Consider the following 23646-nt stretch of genomic DNA (forward strand, 5'->3'; position numbering starts at 1 on the left):
AAGCAAAACTCTCCAAACAATTAGTTAACAGTGTGAAAAATATTGTTGAACAGATGCTACTTACTGATTTGGGGGAAATAGGAAAAGATATAAATGAGAGGATGGGAATTTGTTTTATATCTACTCTGTAGTTAGATACATTAGAAATCTTTTATTTATGAGCACTGGAGAAATTTAGTGATAAAGGACATTATTTTCGACTGGGGATTTCTTTCCCCACATACTTTTGGAGTCAGAGATTTTAAAGACAGGATGAGCCACCTTAGAACGGTCATTCTGTTTAACAAAATGTATGAACCAATGTAAAAATGTCAGTATGGATATGATGTCTGAATGAGGTATAAAGAGAGTTAGACCTGAAATAGAATCTGGTTTGGGGACTAGTGGGAGGTATGACTGGATAAAAAGGGTGGGACCTTGTTATAGGGGACATTGAAAAGGTGGCAGAGTAATTAGAGCTGAATATTTTGAGGGTAGGTAAGTTTTATAGGTCCTCAAATGGAGGAATAAGGGAATTTAAGTGGTCTTTAGAGTAGATTAGTTTAGAGATAGTGTCTAAAGTAGATTAGAAGAGGAAGAAAGCAGAAACAGGAATTTAAGGAGCTGTTGCAGCATCCAGGTGGGGTTCAAGTGGTGGTAACAATGCTAATAGAAAGGAATGACTAGATACAGAAAACAAATGCTTTTATCACAACTGCATAATGAAATTAAGGAGAAGAAAGAGTCAAAGATGTTTCTAAGATAATACAACTTTGTAACTACAGAGATGATGCTACCATTATCAGGAATGGGGGAATTGTTAGTAGGCAATGGTTTAGTAAGGAGATGATGTAATGTTTTTGATGAAAAAAAAAAGATTTTATTTATTCATTTTTAGAGGGGAAGGGAGGGATAAAGAGAGGGAAAGAAACATCAATGTGTGGTTGCCTTTCACACACGCCCTACTGTGGACCTGGCCCGAAACCCAGTCATGTGCCCTGACTGGGAATCGAACCAGCAACCTTTTGGTTCTCAGGCTGGCACTCAATGCACTGACCCACAGTAGCCATGGTTTAATGTTTTTGATTTTGAATTTATTGATTTTTGAGGCACCAGCTGAGAATCTATAAGTGAAGAGTAGCTGTAGAGTAATACACTGAATGGGAACAGTAAGATTACTAAGATGAGTTCTTTGATTGTGGCGAACATATTTCCAGTGTTTTCTAAATGGAAACTGCCAGAAGTTTGTCACACATTGAGAAGACGTTGTTCCTGTTTTACCTAAGAGATAACTAAGCCTTAGTTTATTTCTTCTAATTGTTTACATTGAAAAGTAGGACTTATATAGTTCCTATCTAGGTCTTACCAGACTAGGCCCATTTTTATCAGTCCTCTTTTTTTATATCCCAGACTACTACCACTTCCAACCTCATTTTGAAATAAAATCCATGCTTCCTATCTCCATCCTTATTGGATGCCCTTTGTATCTTTTTTGTATGCACTCCTTTGGTTGTTAAAGAAATTGGGCTAGTTTTGTCTTTCTTCTTTTTCTTGTTTACTTTAAAAGGCATTTTCTTCTCCAACAGATATGGGTTTAGAGTGTCCAGTATGCAAAGAAGATTACATAGTTGAAGAGGAAGTCCGGCAGTTACCCTGCAACCACTTCTTTCATAGCAGTTGTATTGTGCCATGGTTGGAACTGGTGAGTACAGACCACGCTCATCTGTGACAGGGCACCTATGCCAGTCACATCTTGTCGGGGGATAGTTGAGAGTAAGAGTATAGTTAATAGTTAATGAAGATTAGATTTTAGTCCCTGGCTAAATCCTAGTAACACGATTACTGTTTCTTAGGTTATTATCTATTTGAATCTTCTGATGAGGGGTTAGCAAACTATAACCCACAGATCACTGTGGCCTGCCATCTGTTTTTGTAAGTGGAGTTTTATTGGAACACACCTGTGTTTATTTGTTTACAAATTGTCTATGGCTACTTTTGTGTGACATCAGCAGAGCTGGGTAGTTGTGACACAGGTGGTATATTGCCTGCAAAGCCAAAAATATTTATTACCTCTCCCTATACAGAAGGTTTGCTAATCTCTGCCCTAGATCATCTCAGGTCACTGATTCTGGTTAGTTCTGTTTGGTGGTATGTGTTAGCTATTGTTAAATTGCTATTAAGAACTTTCTGTCAGTTCTGTTTGAGAGAGGTCCTGGTATTAAACCTTGAAGCCCAGTACACACTATGTGAGAATGTATAACCTTTTTGTTTTTCTACCCGCCAGCTCTCAGGATTTCTTAAGTGTTTAGTACCTGCAACTTCTCAGGTCAAGCTGTTTACATGGACTGATATCTTTCTGTTTCAGCATGATGCATGTCCTATATGTAGGAAGAGTTTAAATGGTGAGGACTCTACTTGGCAAACCCAGAACTCTGAGGCCTCTGCAAGCAACAGATTTAGCAGTGACAGCCAGCTACATGACCGATGGACTTTCTGAAGCTAAAGACCACATCTGAGCCAGGGCTGTGGTAGTCATCTTACCACAGCTGTAAATTGTATCAACACAAAAAAAATAGTAGCTGGATTTAGGGATCGCATAAGAAACCCCAGTCCATGATATTAATGTAGTGTTTTTCTTTAAATTTAAAGTTAGTATCTATAGATGGGATTGTATCTACAACCAAATGCTTCTTATTCCTGAATTCAGAATGATATATTTTATAAGTGTGAAACTTAATTATGTGGGTTTACCTTTGCCAGAATAGAATTAGTTCCCTTAAAGTCTAGCTAGAGTTTTGCTGTCTGTCATATTATCTGGTAATGGATGTTTTCACCTCCTTGTCCAACCTTCACCTTATCATTAGTGTATTTTGCGGTAAATACAGTGGAATCAGAGCCGTAAAGTCCTTCTGTTTTAATTGTACAAAAGCATATATTCTTGGCCACATTAGCTGTAAATTGAGGTCAGATTAATTCAGGAGTCTGAGACTAGTGATTTTGTTTTTTTCTTGAACCCCTAATGGCAAGCAAAGAAAAATTACAGTGGGAGGGAGAAAGTGGCTTATCATTATACTGTTTGGTTTTCTCATTTTAATATTTAAAGACTACTTAAAAAAATGTGGTTTCCACAGAAACCAACATGACATGTCTTAGGGGTCTTCTGTTGGTAAGAATCTAATTCTGGTTCTTTTTTTGTGAAAGAGCTGGACAGCATATAAGCAAAGAAGAACAGATGTTTGAAATACTTGGTACTAAGGTTTAATTTCCCTCAGAGAAAAAGAATGACTTCATTACTGCTTCTATTCACTGTTTTTAGTAATTCATTGGCTTTTAGGAATTGAGATTTTATATTATCTCATAAATTTTTTTTCCATTATAATTTTTTGTAAGCCCTTTGATCCTCTCTGAAACCTTTCTGTGTGCTTGGTTCTGGCTATACTTGGAATCTAACTGATTATTGTGATCATGCCCAAAACAACATGGTCTGCGAGAGGTAGGCCTTATTTTTTTCAGCCTAACAGTGTCCCGTGTGCATGCACATGCTATTTGGAGCATTTGAAAAAGATTAAAAATGTCCTTGAAACCTCAAGGTCTCCAAAGGAAATGATGGGGACATGTAATCACTGTTAATACCCCCAAAGGGTTACAGAGGGGCACTTGTTTGTGTGCTGTTCTCAGCCCTTTATATTTTGGGATGAGCAGAACAAGAAGGCTACTTTTTGGTGAGTCTCTTTTTTGGCTTGGAGTCTTTTCTCAGTTTTATTGATTATCATACACTAAACTGTGATTTAGGGGGTGAGGGAGGAGGGTTAGAGATATCTTTGTACTTTGATACATGGTAAAGGGCTAGTGTGGGAAAGAGAGAAAGTAGAAAAGTGGCCTGCTGAATTAATAGCCTGCCTATAAAAATTGTGACCATAAAGGTATGATTCAGATTGGGCCCAGAGGAAATAAAAGATGTTTTTTTCATATGCCTCTCATGTCATACCTCTGTAGAGATTCATTCTTTGGAGAATGTGAGCTATTAACTAAGGCTATTGGTGGGGTGGGGGGAAAGGGCGGTGAAGAAGCTGGAGGGAGGTGTGAGGTATAATACAATTATTTAATGGTCACTGTTCAACTGTCTAAGAAAAATTGTGGTAGCCTAGCAAATTTTGTCCGCCTATTAAGTGTCTGGAGGTGCCAGCATAGGCATTTGTATTTTTATTTATAGCTAGAGAACTAGAAGGGATCTGAGTAGCTTCACAAAATGGGGGAAACAAAAGCGCTGGAATCAGGGATTTGCCTTTTAAATACGCAGAGTAGCAAGTAACATCAGTCTAAATTATCTGAAAGTTTGTTCACTTTCTTGCTCTGATTAGATTGAGGAGATGGCTATTTCCCAGACTCCCTCCCACTTAATGAATCTGTGGTGCTTCTTTCTAGAATAGGAGGCATCTCAGACATCCACATTAATTTAGGTTAAGGAGCATGTTCGGGTTTTCTAGAGGAGCAGAACTATAGGGTATGGGTGTGTTTGTGTGTATACATGGATAGATTTATAATGAATTTGCTCATGTGATACAGAGGCTAAGAAGTCCCAAGATATGCAGTCAGCCAGCCTGGAGAGAGAAAGTAGTATCATTCCTATTTGATTCTAGAGACCTGAGCAATGGTGAGTTGATTGTGTAAGTTCTCATTCCAAAGCCGGAAGCTTCAAAACCCAAGAGGAGCTGATGTTTCAGTTTGAATTAAAAGTCAGGAAAGAACCAATGTCCTAATTCAGTCAAGCAGGAGTTCCTACTTGCTAGCAGGATTATCAGCCATTTTGTTCTATTTAGACCTTCAGCTGATTGGACGAAGTTCACCCATATTAGGGAGGGAAGTCTGCTTTATTTAGTCTACTGATTCAGATACTAATCTTATCAAAAGTACCCTCATTGACACACTCAAAGTAATGTTTGACCAAATATCTTGGCATCTCATGGCTGAGTTACACTGACACATAAAATTAACCATCACAAGGAAGAAAAATAGAAATGCTGAACACAGCAGAATTTTCCTTATCTTACTTAAGTTTTGCCAAATTAACGTGTCTCGAAGATGGAGGCATAAGTAGACACACTGTGCCTCCTCACACAACCAAAATAAGGTCAGCAACAATTTAAAAACAAGATAACAAGCAGATCAGACAGAAAATTGAACTGTATGGAAGTCGGACAACCAAATATACATATTCATCCAGACTGGTAGGAAGGGCAGACAGAGTCAGGCAGCCGGGCAGAGGAGGGTCACGACACAAAAAGCGGCACTGGGCTCATAAGGCATCCTGGGCACATAGGCAGCTGGCAGACCCAGCGAGGCAGCACCTGTGAAGCAAGGCACTGCGCAAGGTGCCTGGCTGTCTGGGCGATCCCACATTCGCATGCAGATAAAGCAGGCAAAACTGGGCAGTGAGACAGACCACAAAACCCAGGATCCCCACATCGGGAAATAGAGCCTGGGGACACTGATTGAAAACACCTGTGGGGGTTAAGGTGCAGGGAGAGACTCCCAGCCTCACAGGAGAGTGTGTTGGAGAGACCCACAGGGTCCTAGAACATGCACAAGCCCACCCACATGGGAATCAGCACCAGAAAGGCCCAGTTTGCTTGGGGGAAGCAGTGGAAGGGACTGAAATCCAACGGAGAGAGGAGCAAGTGCCATTGTTCCCTCTCGGACCCCAGCCCCACATACAACATCACAACCCAGCGACTGGGCTGCCTCACCCTGGTGAACACCTAAGGCTCCGCCCCTCATATGTAATAGGTGCGACCAGACCCCCCCCCCCCCCCCAAAAGGCCTGAACAGAAGATTGGATCAAAGCTCCACAGCAAATACAACTAAATGACCAAGAGATAGCCAGCCTATCAGATGCACATTTCAAAGCACTGGTGGTCAGGATGCTCACAGAATTGGTTGAAGTTAGTCGCAAATTAGATGAAAAAAAATGAAGGCTACAATAAGTGAAATGAAGGAAAATGCACAGGGAACCGATAGTGATGGGAAGAAAACTGGGACTCAAATCAATAGAGTGGACCAGAAGGAAGAAAGAAACAACCAAACAGAAAAGAATGGAGAAATAAGAATTCAAAAAAATGAGAAGCTTAGTGACCTTCAGGACATCTTTAAACATTCCAACATCTGAATTATAGGGATATGCAGAAGGGGAAGAGGAAGACCAACAAGTGGAAAAGTTATTTGCACAAATAATAAAGTAGAACTTCCCCATTCTGGCGAAAGAAATAGACTTTCAGGAAGTCCAGGAAGTTCAGAGAGTCCCAAAGAAGTTGGACCTAAGGAGGAACACACCAAGGCACATCATAATTACATTAACCAAAATAAAAATGAAGGAGAGAATCCTAGAAGCAGCAAGAAATAAGGGGACAGTAACCTACAAAGGAGTTCCCATCAGACTGCCAGCTGATTTCTCAAAAGAGGCCTTGCAGGCAAGAAGGGGCTGGAAGGAAGTATTCTAAGTCATGAAAGGCAAGGACCTACATCCAAGATTGCTGTATCCAGCAAAGCTTTCATTTAGAATGGAAGGGCAGATCAAGTGCTTCTCAGATAAGGTCAAGTTAAAGGAGTTCATCATCACCAAGCCCTTGTCTTATGAAATGTTAAAGGGACTTATCTAAGAAAAAGAAGATGAAAAAACATGTACAGTAAAATGACAGCAAACTCACAATTATTAACAACCACACCTAAAATGAAAACAATCTAAGGAAACAACTAGAACAGGGACAGAACCACAGAAGAGGAGATGACATGGACAGTTGGCAACAGGGGAGTGGGAGGAGGAGAGAAGTCAAAAGTTACAGAGAATAAGTGGCATAGATGGCAGGTAGAAAATAGATAAAGGGAGGGTACGAATAGTATGGGAAATGTAGAAGCTGAAGAACTTATGACACATGGACATGAACTAAAGGGGGGGATGTGGGTGGGAGAGGGTGTACAGGGTGGAGGGGAGTAAAGGAGGGGAATGGGATGACTAATAGCATAATCAATAAAATATATATATTTTTAAAAAGTGTCTTAATGGAAATACCTGTCTTTTTTTTTAGATTTCTCTTTATTTCTTTAAATATATTTTATTGATTATGCTATACAGTTCTCCCAATTTTTCCCCCTCTGCTTCCATCCACCTGGAACCCCCCATTCCCTTCAATAATACCTCACCCCTTAGTTCATGTCCATGGGTCATGCATATAAGTTCTTTTGCTACTACATTTCCTATACTGTTCTTAACATCTACCTGTCTATTTTGTACCTACCAATTTGTACTTCTTAAGGCCTGCACCTTATCCCCCATTCTCCCCCTTCCCCTTCCCAGCTGATAACCCTCCAAATGATCTCCATATTTGTGGTTCTTTTCCTGTTCTGCTTGTTTGTTTTAGTTTGCTTTATAGATTCAGTTGCTGATGGTTGTGAATTTGTTGCCATTTTAATGTTCTTTTATCTTCTTTTTCTTTACATAGTTGTTCCCTTTAACATTTCATATAATAATGGTTTGTTGACAATGAACTCCTTCAGCTTTACCTTATCTGGGAAGCACATTATCTTCTTTTATCTTCTTTATCTTTATCTTCTTTTTCTTCTTTATCTTCTTTATCTTCTTTTTCTTACATAGTTGTTCCCTTTAACATTTCATATAATAATGGTTTGTTGACAATGAACTCCTTCAGCTTTACCTTATCTGGGAAGCACATTATCTGCCCTTCTGTTCTAAACAATAGCTTTGCTCAATAGAGTGTTCTAGGTTGTAGGTCCTTGCTTTTCATCATTTTGAATACTTCTTACCAGTCCCTTCTAGCCTGCAAAGTTTCTTTTGATAAATCAGCAGACAGTTTTAGGGGAACTTCCCTGTAGGTAACTAATTGCTTTTCTCTTGCAGGTTTTAAGATTTTCTCTTTATCTTTAGCCTTTGGCATTTTAATTATGTTGTCTTGGGTCCTTTGGGTCCAACTTGTTTGGGATTCTCTGTGCTTCCTCGATTTGTATGTCTATTTCCTTCACCAAATAAGGGAAGTTTTCATTATTTTGTCAGAAGTTTTCAATTTCTTGCTCTTTGTCTTCTCCTTGTGGCACCCCTATAATTTGGATGTTGTTACGTTTGGAGATGTCCTAGAGGCTCCTTATTCTCTCCTCTTTTGTCTTCTTGCTGTTCTGATTGAATACTTTTTTTTTCCTTATGTTCCAAATTGTTTCGATTCTTGGCTTCTTCCCCTCCACTGTGGTTCGCTGTAGATTTTTCTTTATTTCACTTAATGCAACTTTCATTTCTACCTGGGTCTTTTTTATGCCATTGCGGTACCTGATGAGTTTTGAGCATCCTGATCACCAGTAGTTTGAACTGTGCATCTGACAGGTTGCTTATCTCAGTTTCATCTAATTCTTTTTCTGGAGTTTTGTTCTTTTTATTTGGGCCATATTTTTTTGTTGCCTCAGTTGGGCAGCCTCCCTGTATTTGTTTCTGTGTGTTAGGTAAAGCTGCTTTGACTCCCTGTCGTAGTAGAGTGGCCTATTGGAGACAAGGCACCTGTAAATTACGTGGGGTAGAGCTTTAGGTAATTGCCAGGGTGGGACAAACCGATTCATTGCTTTGTGGCTCTGTGGGTAGGGAGGACTTCGAGAGGGGATAGTGCTACTGTGGGGCTTCTGGAGATTGCCCAGAAGGAAGCCTTCTCCCGGCACACTCCTGTTGCCAGTCACTTCACTTTCTCCCCTTCTTCCCATGTGCCACTTGTGCCCCTTCTAGCTATTGCTCTAGTGCTGAATCCCAGATGGGGTGGGTCTGCATATGTCCTGAAACCTTTGCAGGCCCTTTAACAGTTTCTTGAGAAACCTGCAGTTTCTTTTGCTGTCCCAACCCCCACTGGTTTTTACAGCCAGAAGTTATGGGGACTTATCTTTCTGGCGCTGGAACCCTGGACTGGGTGGGGTAGTCTGGTCTGGGGCTGGGATTGCTCACTCCAGAGGTATCCCTCATGATAATTTTCTACCACCCGTGAATGTGGGGCTGCCTCTCTGCACTACTCCTCATCTCTGCCCCTCCTGCCCATGTGGATGAATGTGGCTTCTTTAAATTCTTAGTTGTCAGACTTCCATACTGCTCGATTATCTGACGAATCTGGGTGATAATTATTCTGTAGTCTAGTTGTAATTTTTGGTGTAGTTGTGTGCAGAGGCGAAGCATGTTTACCCTCACCTCCATCTTGACTGGAAGTCCAAAATATCTGTCTTGTTTAGAGACCTCAATATTACTGTTAAACCATAGAAGAAATACATACAGGATGAGGACCAGTTTGCTGTGTGTGTCATAGGTATTTTTTCTCTTCTATTTATGTTATCCTAGAAGTCTGAAATGCCTCCTATTCTAGGAAGAAACATTGTAGATTCATTGGTCTAACACCATAACATGTGTGGGGTTGATAGCTTGTTTCTAGGAATATCTTGCTCTAAAATATATCAAACACAGTTAAGTTACAGTGCCCAAGGCAGAGGGCTACATAACCCAGACTTCCCATGTGTTTCATTAATTTACAACCGGGAGGCTTACAGATGCGGAAATCTGGAGCCTTAATAGGAGTCAGGGCGTGCCTTAGCTTTCCCTGATTGTCAAAGAGAAGAGAAAACTTGCAGTTTCAGATCTTGAGCCCTTAGATTTGAGGCCTCTACTTTCATATGAAATGGCCTACTCTTTGAGTCCCATGCAGAGTTAAACAGGGTGGTGACTTTCAGCAGATGAATTTGGAGCAGTGAGATGGAATAATTCTGGTACAAAAATTAATTTTCCGTTGAAGTTCCTAGTGTCAGTTCTCTGAAGAGTTGAGGAACTTACAGGATCCAGAGTGACATTTTGTCCCTGTTGATATAGCTCTTTGATTCTTTCCTTACAATACTAATTTCTAAGAAAAAGGGATTATTCTAGGTGGAGGATATGGGGAGGGCTATAAATCAAATAGCTTCCTTAGCTTATTATAAGTTTTAGTTGTCAACATTTGTTACATAACAATTGAACAAATGCTTGTTAAATGTTTTCCCTGTACAGTACTGTCTAGTCCAATAGTTAAGTTAGAAGGAAGATTTGGGGGGGAACACTTTTTCTGCAACAGTATCACTTTTAGTGGTTGTTATAAAAATTCTTTGTGTCATTGTATTGCACATTTATATATGTGTGTGTGTATATATTCACAGACAGACAGACATGCACATTTCACTTGAGAAGTAGAAAGGCTATGATGAGCACTGAGGTAAAAGGAGCAGTGACACAGCAGAGGACTGGAGCCTGATGGTCTGATTCTCTCATTGTACATACCTCAGGCCCTTGTGTTTCTGTAGTTCAGTTTTGGGACACTGTTGGCCTTGGCAAGCACCCTGTTATAAGGTGTGTTGAAGGGATTAAGTATAGGTAAAAGTCCAGTGATTCATGAGGTTAAGAATAAAAGGCTTTGAGGAAAGGATGTTCATCATGCATTGCATCTGTATTATATTAAGTTAATCTCAAATGTAATTGCTTTTAAATTTTTTTTCTTGTTAAATTATTGCTGCAAATTAACTTCTTTCATGGCTTGCATGTTTCAGTGTCTTTCTCCCTTGTGTTCAGGTGCTGTTTCTTTAAGGAATACTAATTAAATATGTCAGTCTAATGAGGAGGGAATCATAGTGTGTATCTGTTGTAAATAATAATAAAGCAGCATCTGTGGGTTTTGGAGGTGAAGAGTACTTCAGAAAAGACACACTTTAGGAGGAAAAGGAGCAAGGCTTATACAGACAGATGATGCTAGGGGAAAATCCTCTTTGGGCCCTGGTGGAGACGCAAAGAATCTTGTTTACAGTTGCTGTTTATAAGAATAAACCAGTGGAGATTTGGGAGTTTGGGGGACTGGCAGGACAGAGTTCTCTTATTGAGAATTTCCAAAATGAATCTTGCATAACTTCTGGCGCAGGGAGTTGGAGAAGTATTTGATGGGGTAAACATCACAGGTGGCTATTCTGAAGGAGGAAATTGTAGCTTGTAGTAGTGTCAGTGTCTCCAGCAGTAGGCTGGAAACCACAAGGCTGTCTCAAGGATTTAAAATATAATGGGTAAAAAACAATGTTTACAACTGGAGATTTTTTCCAGGATCAAAATAGAGCTGTTGTCTGATCCAAAAGACAATGAGGGTTTGATTCCTCATACCTGCCAGACAACTGGCATTACATGCATTCAACTCTAAGATCTTACACATATAAACCTTATGCTTTGCCAGATTACACTTAGAAGGTGTCCATGGAAGTGGAGTCTATATGTTGCCTTTCCTTTTGCAGCTAGTACACTTATTTCTGTGTATTATGGGATGTAGACTTGTGATTCTTTACCTTTTCTAATAAGATGTATCATTTTTAAGGCCTCCAAATTTTTAGACTCATTTCCAACAAGGTGATAGTTTTATTTTTAGTACCTTAGTGAAAAAAATATGTAACAAAGAGCTGCTATGGTTTCAGTAATGCTATTAAATTTATTTGTCTTTATTAGTCACAGCAGAATCTACAATACATCCAGTTGAAATACAGAATGTACTGATTTGTAAGATGTATTTCAGAACTTCATTTGCTCAAGGACACATAGCTGGTATGTTGCAGAGCCAGGTCTTTGACTCCATGCCAGTTTTTTTTAACTTCCATAAGACAAAATCCAAAATCATTTGAGTTTGAGGTTTAAGACTGTTACTAATAAGGGTCTTACCCGTCTCTTTCAGCCTTCTCTCTCTGTGTTCCCACAAACTTTATCTCCCACTTTTGGCAGGTCCTGGCCAAGGATCCCAGGTAAGGCATCTGTTTCTTTTGATGATTTGCTGTTTAGGTCCACTTAAATTTTCTGTGTTTCTACCTCTTTATTCATGTATTTCTTTCTATCAGAGATATTTCTTCCTGTCCCCTCCTTTTGGCTTAACTATGACAAGAGCTTATATGTTTAGAGGGAGAGAGGATTTGTGAATTTAGGAGATAAAGGCTGTGAATATTGCTTTGGCATTTATATAAAAAATGAAATGGCTAAAGATGTTGACAGGTACTTAGTTGAAAGTAGACAGTTGTGATCTGTAGTGCATCTGGTCTTCACAAATCTTCCTACAGCAGTGTTATGTGCATTGCTCTTGAACACCATTTCCTCTGTTTTCATGCCAGTTCAAAACACTGGGTCTGAGTCAGTTTTTCTCCTGTCCTGCCTATCTTTGCTTGTTTCCTCTTTCTTCCCTCCTTTAGTGGTAAATAAAAATTTCTTGAAAAAAAAATTGGTGTTCTCAATTTGCTTGACTTGCTTGTTTTACTATGTTAGAAGGGAGGGAGGAAGAGTTCTTCTGGAACACAAAAATTTGTACTTATCTAGTGTTTGAGTGAGAACTGCACACTAGCCACTTTTGCTAGAGCTGCTTTTTACCTGCTGGGACTGAGTTGGAAAGAAAGGCAAGTTTGCTCTGGCAGTGAGTAGGGAAGATCAAGAGATACACTCATTTGCCACATTTTATATTCCCCAGATTCTTGGCATATTCCCCTGTGCCCTGTTTGTTTTTTTCTTTGTTTTTTAATGTACATATTGTAATGTGAAAGACGCCAAGTTAAAGAGAGTCATATTTATCTTATTGTGACTTTTTTAAAAAGTTTCTTCTGGCACAAAGTTCTTACAGAGCTGTAGACAAAAAAGAAAAGTTTGTATTACTACCACACAACTTAGAATAGCAACATAATACTTCATGTAATTCATCCTGGGATGTGTGTTTGATAGGTGCTTATGACTAGAGAGGGAGTGGAAAAGGAAAAAAACATGGAATGTATTATGTGTTGTGTTTTACTGCTAAAGTTGCAATTGTGATCCTTAGCAAATCTAACATTCTGTGGAACTGGGGAGGGTGCTAACCATCAATCTCTCCTTGCTGGAAGATAGGACAGTCAAGAATATAGATACTACTTACTCAAGTTCAAGGTATGTTTTCCATGTATAGCACTGAATACAATGTTGGCATGGTGATAGGATGGGGTACTCACCGAAATTAGTTATGAGGAAAGCACAGATTCAGGAAAGTCCCTTATCCTTTTTGTCACTTGTAAGTATGACAACTTGGTCTATATGATCCCCCTAGGCCTGAGAAAACATATACTTTTATTCTCTTTACTAATAATTCTGGTAAGTCTTCTTGGGGAAAGGAGGAAAAGAAAAGGAATGAACTATCAAAACTTCATTCTCTTCACCTGACTAGAGAAGGGAAAAGAGCTTAGAGATTTTTTACTCCAGCAGTACTTGGGAGTCAGAGGTAATAAGTGGTATTAGATTGAATGGCTAAACTTAATTTGCTCTTTAAAGTTTTTATTCTGTATGAAGGAATAAAATTTATTAACAATAACCTAACCATCTGACGAAACTTAGACTTAAAAGAATATGTCTATCCCTGGCTGGTGTGGCTTAGTGGATTGAGTGCCAGCCTGTGAACCAAGGGGTCCTTGGTTCAATTCCCAGTCAGGACATGTGCCTGGGTTGTGGGTCAGGTCCCAAGTGAGGGGCACACGAGAGGCAACCGCACACTGGTGTTTCTCTCCTTCTTTCTCTCTTCCTTCCCTTCTAAAAATAAAATCTTTATTAAAAAAAGAATATGTCTAACAGGCCAGAGTGCTTTATATTCATCAGTTTCTTCTTGAAAACTAGCAAAGGCTTACATTTGGCAGGTCCTTGCCAAGGGTCATGTTCCTTTTGATAGCTTGTAGTTAAAGATTTGGAATTAAGGGAGTGTTAAGTGGCCCATTTCTAGAAATGGGAGGAGGCAGTCTCTGAATAGGGAGGGATGTAAAAGAGTTGGGAGAAGGTGCTTTAGATCATGGTAGGTAATTACTGAGAGGACAGGGTTTTAGAGAGAAAAGGACCTGTATTCCTGTGAACTGGGGCAACATTTAACATCTATTCCTGTTGCTGAGGTTAGGACCACCATGTAAAGCCTAGCCCTTCATACCAATTCTTCAAACAAATTATTAAGAGCCTACATGTGCCTGGTACTTATTTTTTTGTTAGAATAAACAAGGTAAGTCCCATCGTTTATAGAGCTTACATTCTGGTGGCATTCAAACTGTTTGTTATTGATTTGAGGAATGCCCAAATGGAATTAGAATGCCAAGGATAGGCAGACCTGCATTAGTTACTGATTATGCAAAAATGTGACAAAACTTTGCAAATTCCAATCTAATAGGGAAAACCCTGATTCATATTGATAAATGGTACTCGGAGGGCTAAGCCAAAAGTTTTTAAATGTACTCGGTCTGGCCATCAGCTTTTGCCAAGGAGCTGCATTGTTCAAACCTCACTTTCAGAGTAAGTCTGTCTCTTACCTTGTTCATTTTCATATAATGGCCTCAACTTGTAGCCCTCTCTCTGTTCATTTAGTGCATAGAGGCAGCTGTATTTACTTGGCTTTCTCAGAGGCCTATTGTACCCAAAGGAAAGTCTGATTCATCTATCCTTCCCTAGTTAGTATGAAATCTTTAGTTCTTTGGATCATTTTTGCCTTCATTGGATTGATGTTTTCCTGTGAACAGCTTGGGGTTGAGTATTTTTCTCTCCCAGTTGGCTTTCTTTCCATTCTTCTGGAGAGTAACCTAGACAACATTGCTTGGTGTGTTTGAGGTTTTACCTGCACATACCTTGAAGGGCCACCAGACTAGTGACCAGCATCACCCAGACCTCTTGGAGAAAGCTTGAACTGAGAGCGCCTTTACTGTGGCTGAACTCATGGTGTCCTGTTTGTTTCAGCCCCATCACTGTGTAGTTTCTGGTTCAGAAGAGAATCAGGGTAGTAGGGAAGGGTGTCAGAAATCAGCGCTTCCCTTTGTATCACCTTAGAACATCTTTTAGTCTCCAAGTATCTCTCTCAGTATAATTCGTTGCCCAACTAAGTATTTTTTTAAATGTTGTGGATGATAATGATTTGCTTTAGCAGCAATAAATGAATATGGAATCCATTGTTTATCACACTGAAGATGCAAATAGGCCTACCTTGAAGGAACTGTAAAGTCATGCCAGAGAGAGCTAAAATAGCTTAGTTACTTTGGAGTTGGGTGTACTAGGTCTCATTTACAAACCATCTGTTAGAGTGGATCAAACAGTTCACCTTAAGTTAAAATCTGGGCTTTTGGAATAGATCTGGATTTTTATCTCCCACTTAGTAGTAGCTAAGTAAGTTTACACAAATTCCCTTTCTCAAAAGACCATGAAGATTACATGAAATATGACTTAGCACCATGCTTGACACAGTTGAGAGGATGAGAAGCCATTGTATTTTAACGGAGAACCATCACAAATAGAAATAATTAGAACATGAACAGTAGATTACAAGCAGTTTCACTAGTGAGTGAAGTTAGCTGGAACAGTACTAAATAGTAGTGCCAGGCTAATGTAATTTAGATTTCGTCCCATAGACAGTGAAAAGCATTAAAACCGAATGGTGGTGCGTCATGTATAAGTTAGCATTTTAAATTTCTGTTGGCTGTATGGATTGGAGTTAGAGACCATAAGAGTCTGTGGACCATTTATTAGGCAACAGCTCACTGCCAGGCCCTGAGGTTGGTGTGAGAGAAAAATGAGTAAGACAGCTGGAGCTCAAGGGACTTAACAGTTAGGAGACTATTGGAATGTGTTAAGTGTGAGATGATGACCTGGAGAACACTTGGAGAGAGAGGAACAAATGTGGGGAAGGACTAGTAGTATTTACTAACAGTAGAGGGGAGCAGGTAAAAGGAGGAACCAAAATTTTGACTAAATTATGGACAGAAATAGTCTCGGGACGATAGGTTTGAGTTTGAGGAGGTGATAAGTCATTCAGGAGATTGGAGGCTGGCTGTCAGTGGAAATGTTTAACTGAAACTTAGGGAAGTATTTAGAGATGAAGGAGTTGATTTGTGGGTCAGCTGCAAGGAAGTGCAGGTTTAAATTATGAGGGTGGATGAGAACTTGTGAGAGAAAGTGAAAGATGGAAGGTTAGGGATGAGTCTTGGGGAATGCCCATGTGTGAGAGATGGAATGTGGAAATAAGAGGCATAGAAGGAGAGAAGAATGGCCAGAAAGGTAGAAAAAAAAAAACCAAACAAACAGGAACACAGTCACAGAAGTCAGTAAAGATGGGAGTTGATAGAGGGAGAATGCAAGTGCTTAATGCTGTAGCTTGGCCAGAGAAGCTAGAAAGGAAACCTGGACTAAAGTAGGAAAATTGGATGGACTGCTAACCACCAGAGGGGATGAAAACATTTGTTAAAAGGCTCACCCAGGTTTTAATTTTGGGTGTAATTTATACTTAATTTTCTTAAAAAGTAACATGCTACTTGGAAGTTCATAAAGAATAATAGCAGTCTGCCGTTATCTTTCTAGGCTTATTCCGTCACTGTCAGTTCTTTGAGATGTTTCACCGTATTTCTAAATACTATGCTCAGTTACCACTTCTTGATGATAAAGTTTAGATACTATCTATTGATTTTGAAAGAAGATAAGGATGTTTCTCTTAAACCTGTAGCATTCTGTGCATCTTTCAAAAACCATGTCTACATAACATATTATGTAAATGTTACTTAATACAGAGTCACGTTATATTCCCTATGATTGTTTCCTTTGGAAAATTTAGTGTTTTCCTTGGAGATAATGATCACCTGCTGTTTTTTTAACCCAGTTTTCCATATTCTTTTTTTTAAAAGATTGTGGGTTTTTTTTGTTTTGGGGTTTTTTTTTAGGTGTTTTGGTTTGGGGGTTTTTTGGTTTTTTTTTTTTTTCCCATTTTTATAGACCGAGGGGAAGTGGGGGAGAAGGAGGGAGAGAAACATCAATGTATAGTTGCCTCTTGCATGCCCCCCTGGAGACCTGGCCCGCAACCCAGGCATGTGCCCTGACTGGAAATTGAACCAGCGACCCTTTCGTTTGCGGGCCTGTGCTCAGTCCACTGAGCTACACTAGCCAGGGCTCATATTCTTCACTAGATCTGTCATAGGCCTTGGGAGAGATGATCAATTCATTTTTACCCCCTAGAGTTTCCTTTGTAGCCATCTTTCTCTTGTTCTCTTCTGGACTATGCTCTTTTTGGCACTTTCCATTCTAGAATTACCTTACTCCCTTCCCTCTATTAAATTATTTCTTTCCAGGATCCCATTTTATCCACTCTACTGAGTCATTTTCTAGTTTTGCTAAAGCACATTTTCTGGTAGCTTCAAGATCACATAGAAGACAAATTTTTTTGAGTCATTGCATGCCTGACAGTGTCTTTATTCCTTCTTCACACTTAATTGGTAGTTTGGTTGGGTGTAGAATTCTAGGTAGAATATAATTTTTAGTTTTGAAGGCCTGCATCATTATCTGGGCATATAGAAACAGAATCACTCTCTGCTGGGCAGCTGAGGCTGAAGTTCCCATATTTAGGCTGAGCCAAAGTAATAACAGCAAGAGAGCACAAAATGAAGAAGATACGCAGGGATGAGAGACTTTGCTATCCCAGAGAGATTGAGACAGTAACTGGGGTTCTATTAGTTTCTGGTTTTGGTTCCTGGAAATGACCTCATAAAGGTCAACAATATTTCTTGCTTTATTTTTTTCCCCTTTAACCTATGGCAGCTTGAATGGGTTTCTGTTTCTTACAACTGAATGGTCTTTAAGACAACCATCCATTTTATTTTAAATCTGTCTCTCTGTTCCATCCTGAAGGTTCAGTGCCTGTATTTAGAAATATAACCACATCCTTTAGATTGCTCTCAATTGGGAATGAAGAGTTCTAAATTATACTGGCTCTGGCCAGTGAGTGGCGTTGGGTAAGTTATTTTTCTTCCTTGTGACCCAATCTCAATGTCAATAACAATGAGATGACTATGTCAGTAAGATTTTTTTTTAGTTGAAGACAGAATGAGATTACCTTGTTAGGAGAACAGCATTTGCCAGTGTGAGTGATGGGAAAGGATTGAGTAATAATTTGAAGGACTTTTTCTTAAGGAGACTGCCTATTCAGGACCTGAAATAATTACTTCTGTCTTGTAGCTACTGACCCTGTTTATGTCCTACTTTGTGGTATTAGGACTATTAGGATCTCACTTACGACTAAAATGGAAAAAAAAAATGGCCCTGAAGGTGGATTTCTGGCTTCTAGCACAACACTGATAGGTCCCACTGGCTGATGGTGTCGCTTGGTTTATGGTGAACACCAACTGAGATGAACTTTCACGGATGCCATCTGTCTCAAGATAGTGTTTCACTCTCAGTTGCTCCAGGCTGGTCTCAGGGGAACAGTACCAAGACCTGTCCTTACACAAAAATACTACAGTCCCCTCAGCCTCTAATTTCTTATGCTCCACAGTACAGATTAAGCTTAATCACTTTCCTTTCTGGGAAACTGAGCTGAGGATGTTCATGCATCCTGAAACAGGAAGGGAAGAATTAGCCATGGGAGCTTGGGTATATGTGGTAAATGAAATTGACTTATAGATAGATGTTGAGGCAGAGATGGGGGCTGCCCCTTGGATGTAAAGTACAGTCCTCTTAGAAGAATTGTCTATGAGTTATATCTGATGGAGACCTGAAATTCAGGAATGGTTTGTATTTTACTGTCCTTCTGGAAACCTATAGAGCCCTTAACTTAAGGTGCTTTTTTGTATTTTCAATCCTCAATATAGTCCTAGAGACAGGTGTTATTCCCATTTTATAAACAAATATGAGGCACAGAGTGGTTAAATGGGCTGCCAGAGTTGGCAAAACTGGATTTCATAAATTTACAGTGGGTGAGCCTGTAGGAACTTTACTTAGATTGAGGGCCAGATTACCAGGCTGTTTGCAACACATAATAATAATATAAGCAGAATGTCTCATGGGGTGGGCAATAGCATTCTAACAAAAAAGAAAAATGAACTATTTTTCACCCTTTCATTAAGGTCAAGAAAAGTGGGTCCTTTTCTTCCTGGCTACCAAAAAAAAAAAAAGATGGGATTTATCCCTCATGAGTCTTAAGATCTTCCTGATGGCTGTCTGCTCTGGGGGTTGGAGATGGGCTAAGCTGGATGTCCACAGTTGCCCGCAGAATGGCCAGGGCAAAGCAGCCTCTGCCAGGTGCCATCAGCGTCCTGCACATTGTTGGCAGCTCCAGGAACTCGAAGTAGATGGTTCTGCTGGTGTCCTTGGCCTCACTTTTCTGAAAGGATAGGGAGAACCCTAGACAAGGCATTCTAGGGCTCCAAGAGCATATCCTGTTCAAGGCACTAACTTCTGTTGACTAGAGTCTGATGGAGGTGGTGGAGGAGGGCTTGAGCATGAGGGAAGTGAGATAGTAAATCACAGGTACATCTGGTAACAGGTTAATATCCAAAATTTATAAAGAACTTGTAAGACACACACAAAAAAATCCCATTAGAAAATGGGCAAAGGACCTAAATAGACACTTTTCCAAAAAGGATGCACACATGGCCAAGAAACATAAAAAGATGCTCAATGTTACTAATCAGAAATGCAAATTAGAACCACATTGAAATACCACCTCACACTGCAGGATGACTATCATCAATGAATCAACAAATGCTGGCAAGGATGTGGAGAAAGGGGAACCCTTTGGCACTGTTGGGAATGCAGATTGATGCAGCCACTGTGGAAAGCAGTATGGCAATACCTCAAGAAATTAAAAATGGATTTGCCTTTTGACCCAGTGATTCCATTTCTGGGAATATATCCAAATAAACCCAAAACACTAATTTGAAAGAACATAAGTACCCCTATGTTCATTGTGGCATTACTTAAAATCATGAAAATAAGGAAGCAGCCTAAGTGTCCCTCAGTAGATGAGGGCCAGATTACCAGGCTGTTTGCAACACATAATAATAATATAAGCAGAATGTCTCATGGGGTGGGCAATAGCATTCTAACAAAAAAGAAAAATGAACTATTTTTCACCCTTTCATTAAGGTCAAGAAAAGTGGGTCCTTTTCTTCCTGGCTACCAAAAAGATGGGATTTATCCCTCATGAGTCTTAAGTAGAACCCCAGGGCAGTTACATAATAGAATACTACTGGGCCATAAAAAATTTTTTACCCTTTGCAACAGTATGAATGGACCTAGAAAATGTGCTAAGTGTAATAAGCCAGTCCAAGAAAGGTAAATACCATATGATTTCACTGCTATGCAGAATTGAATGAACAGACTAAACTAACAAGGAAAGTGGGGACAAATTCGGAGAACTGGATGACAGCTATGGGGGTAGGGTTGGTGACATGGACGACAGTGATTGTAGGGGAGAGGGCAATATAAAGGGCATGAATGGTGATGGAAAAAATGCAATAAAAATAGTAAATCAAGTGAGGTGTACTTTCTGTAGAGTTTTTTTAAAAAAGATTTTTAGAGAGAGGGGAAGGGAGGGAGAAAGAAAAGAACAGAAATATTGATGTGTAAGAGAAACATCAATCAGTTGCCTCTCACCTCTTGAATGTTACCTGACTGGTTACTGAACCTGCAACCCAGAAATGAACCCTGACTGGGAATTGAACAGGTGACCTTTTGGTTTTCAGAACAATGACCAACCCAGCCACACCAGTGAAGGCTCTCTGTAGATGTTTAAATATGTTCAAAGAGGGGTATACAGTTAAAAGTTTCCTTCCAACTTCCACCCCCCACAATGACCTAATACCCGTCCCCAGAGTCAACCAATGTTGCCTGATTATTATGGATGCTTGTAAAGATAATTGTGTGCATATATAAACAGTTCTGTAGTTTCCCTTTTTCAAAAGAATACGTTTTGGTTTTTTTACTTAACCAATATGTCCTAGAGACCGTTTCATATCACTACATAAAAATTGATGGACAGTATTCATAATTAGGTTACATTATTGATAAGGATTTCTATTAGTGAACATTTCAGTTATTTCCAATCTTTTCCAAGCCCTACTGCAATGAAGAACCATGTACATTCATCATTTTATTAATGATACAGCTCTAGAAGTAGTATTGCTGGTCAAAGGGTGTGTATATTTGTTATTTTGAGTAATATTGCCATATTGTCCTTCACAGAGGTTGCATTAGTGTACATTTCCACCAGCACATGAGAATGTTTCCTCACACCAGGGCCAGCAACATGATGAGAGGTTAAGTATTGTCTCAGTGTAGTCCTGATTTAGTTTTTATCATGATGGAAGCTAAGCACATTTTGAAAAAAAGATTTTATTTACTTATTTTAGACAGGGAAAGGTAAGCAGAAAGAGGGAGGGAAACATTAATGTGTGGTTGCCTCTCACGCACCCCCAACTGGAGACCTGGACCGCAGCAATCCAGGCATATGCCCTGACTAGGAATTGAACCTGTGACCCTTCAGTTTACAGGCTGGTGCTCAATCCACTGAGCCACACCGGCCAGGGTGCTAAGCACATTTTTACATGTTCAAGAGACATTTTGTTTTTCCCTTTCTCTGAAATTGACCATTTTTCTATTGGGTTGTTTTTGGTGTTTTTAGGTAGATTTGTAGGAGCTTTTTGATATACCCCAAAATTAGTCCTTTGTGATAGGAGGTAGAAATACTTTTCTAGTTTGTCTTTTCTATGGTGGTTTTTGTTTTGCAGAATTAATTTTTTCATCTAATTAAAATAATCAATCCATTCTTTTATTGTGATGGCTTTCAGGTTTTGTGACATGCTGTACAGGCCTTCTCCATGCCAAAACTGAAAAAATTCTCATACCCCCACCCCCAGTTCTTTCATTTCTTCATTTTTCACATTAAAATTTGGGGTCTTAATGGAATTTATATTAGTGGAAAGTATGCGGTACAGACCAAACTTAAATTTTTTCAGGCTAACCACCAGTGATTCTAATACCCTTATTTGAGTAAAACTTCTTTTCATCATTGACTTGAAATTGAAATGCTTTGTCATATACACCCATATATGCATTCCTGTTTCCTTACATTCATTCTGTTTGTATGTGTGCATGACAGATGTTAGTAGATTTACATTTTAATTCTTAGCAAATAATGTCTAGATTTGTTTTCTTTTTTTTTTTTTTTAAGATTTTATTTATTTATTTTTAGGGAAGGCAGAGAGAGAGAGAGAGAGAGAGGGAGAGAGAGAGAGAGAGAGAAAAACATCAATGTGCGGTTGCTGGGGGTTATGGCCTGCAACCCAGGAATGTACCCTGGCTGGGAATCGAACCTGGGACACTTTGGTTCCCAGCCCACGCTCAATCCACTGAGCTACGCCAGCCAGGGCAGGATTTGTTAATATTTTATTTTAAAATGTTAAGTTTTTGTGGATTTAGGATGTTTGCCACCCCAAAATATGTCACTTCGGGATTATTTTAGGTTGGCTGGTTAATTTTAAGAAAAGCAGACCTGGGAGAAGCTCTGAAAAGCAAGACATTTCCCTTTGTAAAAGGACATTTACTTTTGTAAGGGAAATCTCCACTTGTAAAAGTGTTTCTTTAACTGTACTTGGCCTGCCTTCAGTATCTGTGAAGAAGGCTTGGACTTAAATTTCCATAACAATCTGAACCTTGTTTGCTGTGCTTTTCCATAACTGACTTTCTTAATGCCAACATCATCATGTCTGAAGACAAGAAGGTGGTATTAAATGTAATGGCTTCTGCCATTGGGGGAGTTACTCAGTGCTCCTGGGTTTATTCTATATGTACAGGAGTTGGGCATATTATTAAACTTTTTTCTCCTGCTAATCTGTCTTGTGTTAATTTGATTGTTAGGCTACCAGCCAAAGAACTTTGAAGGTTAAGGATGATTTTTCATCCCTGACAGTTGTATATGTGGTGGGGCAATAGTAGGTTTACAGTTGTTAGTATGTGAAACATTATTCTTGTATTATTATTTATTAATTATTGTATTATATGAACAACTGTACACCTGCTTTTGCCCTGCCCTGTAACGTGTAGATCACAGAGGACAGAGTACAAAGGTACATAGGAAATTGTTTATATTGTTTTCCTTATATTGTGAGGGAAGTGTGAGAGTCTATTAATTTTTTTATGCCATTTTAATCTGTTTGACTTGCTAAGATCGAAACTGGAAAAGACACTGGCCTTCGGGCTGCCTGTCACTACCAAACCCAATAAACAATGATAGCGATTGAATCTTTACGGGTGCTTTATTCAGATGGCTGGTGATTTGAGAAGGTGGCAGTTCATACCCTAACAGACCATCTTATCTTTTCTTTCCAGGCCAACGTTTTTATACCAGGGAATAAACAAGGGGTGGTGAGGGCTTTGAGATTCAGAGCGGATTAGGTGAAAGAAGGCACAACATCCCTGTCCTGGGCAGTTAGCTGTTCCCAGGGGCAGTTGGTTGGGTGGTCCTCTGTCTCTCCCTGGAACACAAAGGCTCAGATGCCTCCAGTTGTCCCCAGGCGGTAATCTTTAGCAGTGCCCCAGGAAGTCAGCTGTTTCCCCAGGAGCCAGGGTGGGCATTATCTGTAGTTTCTGAAACAAAAACTTTAACATATACATTACTTGTTAGGCTTATAACTTTTTACCTTAAAGTAAAATTTTCCTACTCTTGAGCTCCCTATCAAGATGAGCCTATAACACTTGAGTAGAATATATGTGTGCATGTATATGTCTGTAGCTATTTATTATTGTTCTGCCTGTACATGCACACACACATATTTGGGAATGTCAAAATGTAGGGT

At 39.5% G+C, this 23646-nt stretch overlaps 2 protein-coding genes across 2 annotated transcripts in view; one reads left to right on the forward strand and one right to left on the reverse strand.

The window, feature by feature from the left end:
- RNF115 (ring finger protein 115) overlaps positions 1–3948 on the forward strand; it is an 80860-nt gene extending 76912 nt beyond the window's left edge. Inside the window, exons 8-9 of the mRNA XM_045816488.1 lie at positions 1566–1681; positions 2345–3948. Of these exons, the coding sequence (XP_045672444.1) occupies positions 1566–1681; positions 2345–2476 (248 nt within the window). The 3' untranslated portion in view covers positions 2477–3948. The remainder of the gene's footprint in view (positions 1–1565; positions 1682–2344) is intronic.
- A 4436-nt stretch (positions 3949–8384) lies between these two features.
- CD160 (CD160 molecule) lies at positions 8385–19440 on the reverse strand. The gene is given in 5 exon segments (XM_045816874.1): positions 8385–14792; positions 18037–18048; positions 18090–18120; positions 18123–18411; positions 19038–19440. Coding segments are annotated over 5 exon segments (642 nt in total). The 5' UTR covers positions 19206–19440; the 3' UTR covers positions 8385–14650.
- Between the last annotated feature and the right edge of the window lie 4206 nt (positions 19441–23646).

This window comes from Phyllostomus hastatus, unplaced genomic scaffold (assembly GCF_019186645.2).
Source record: "Phyllostomus hastatus isolate PE091 unplaced genomic scaffold, TTU_PhHast_1.1 phas_scaffold_216, whole genome shotgun sequence".
Taxonomy (NCBI): domain Eukaryota; kingdom Metazoa; phylum Chordata; class Mammalia; order Chiroptera; family Phyllostomidae; genus Phyllostomus; species Phyllostomus hastatus.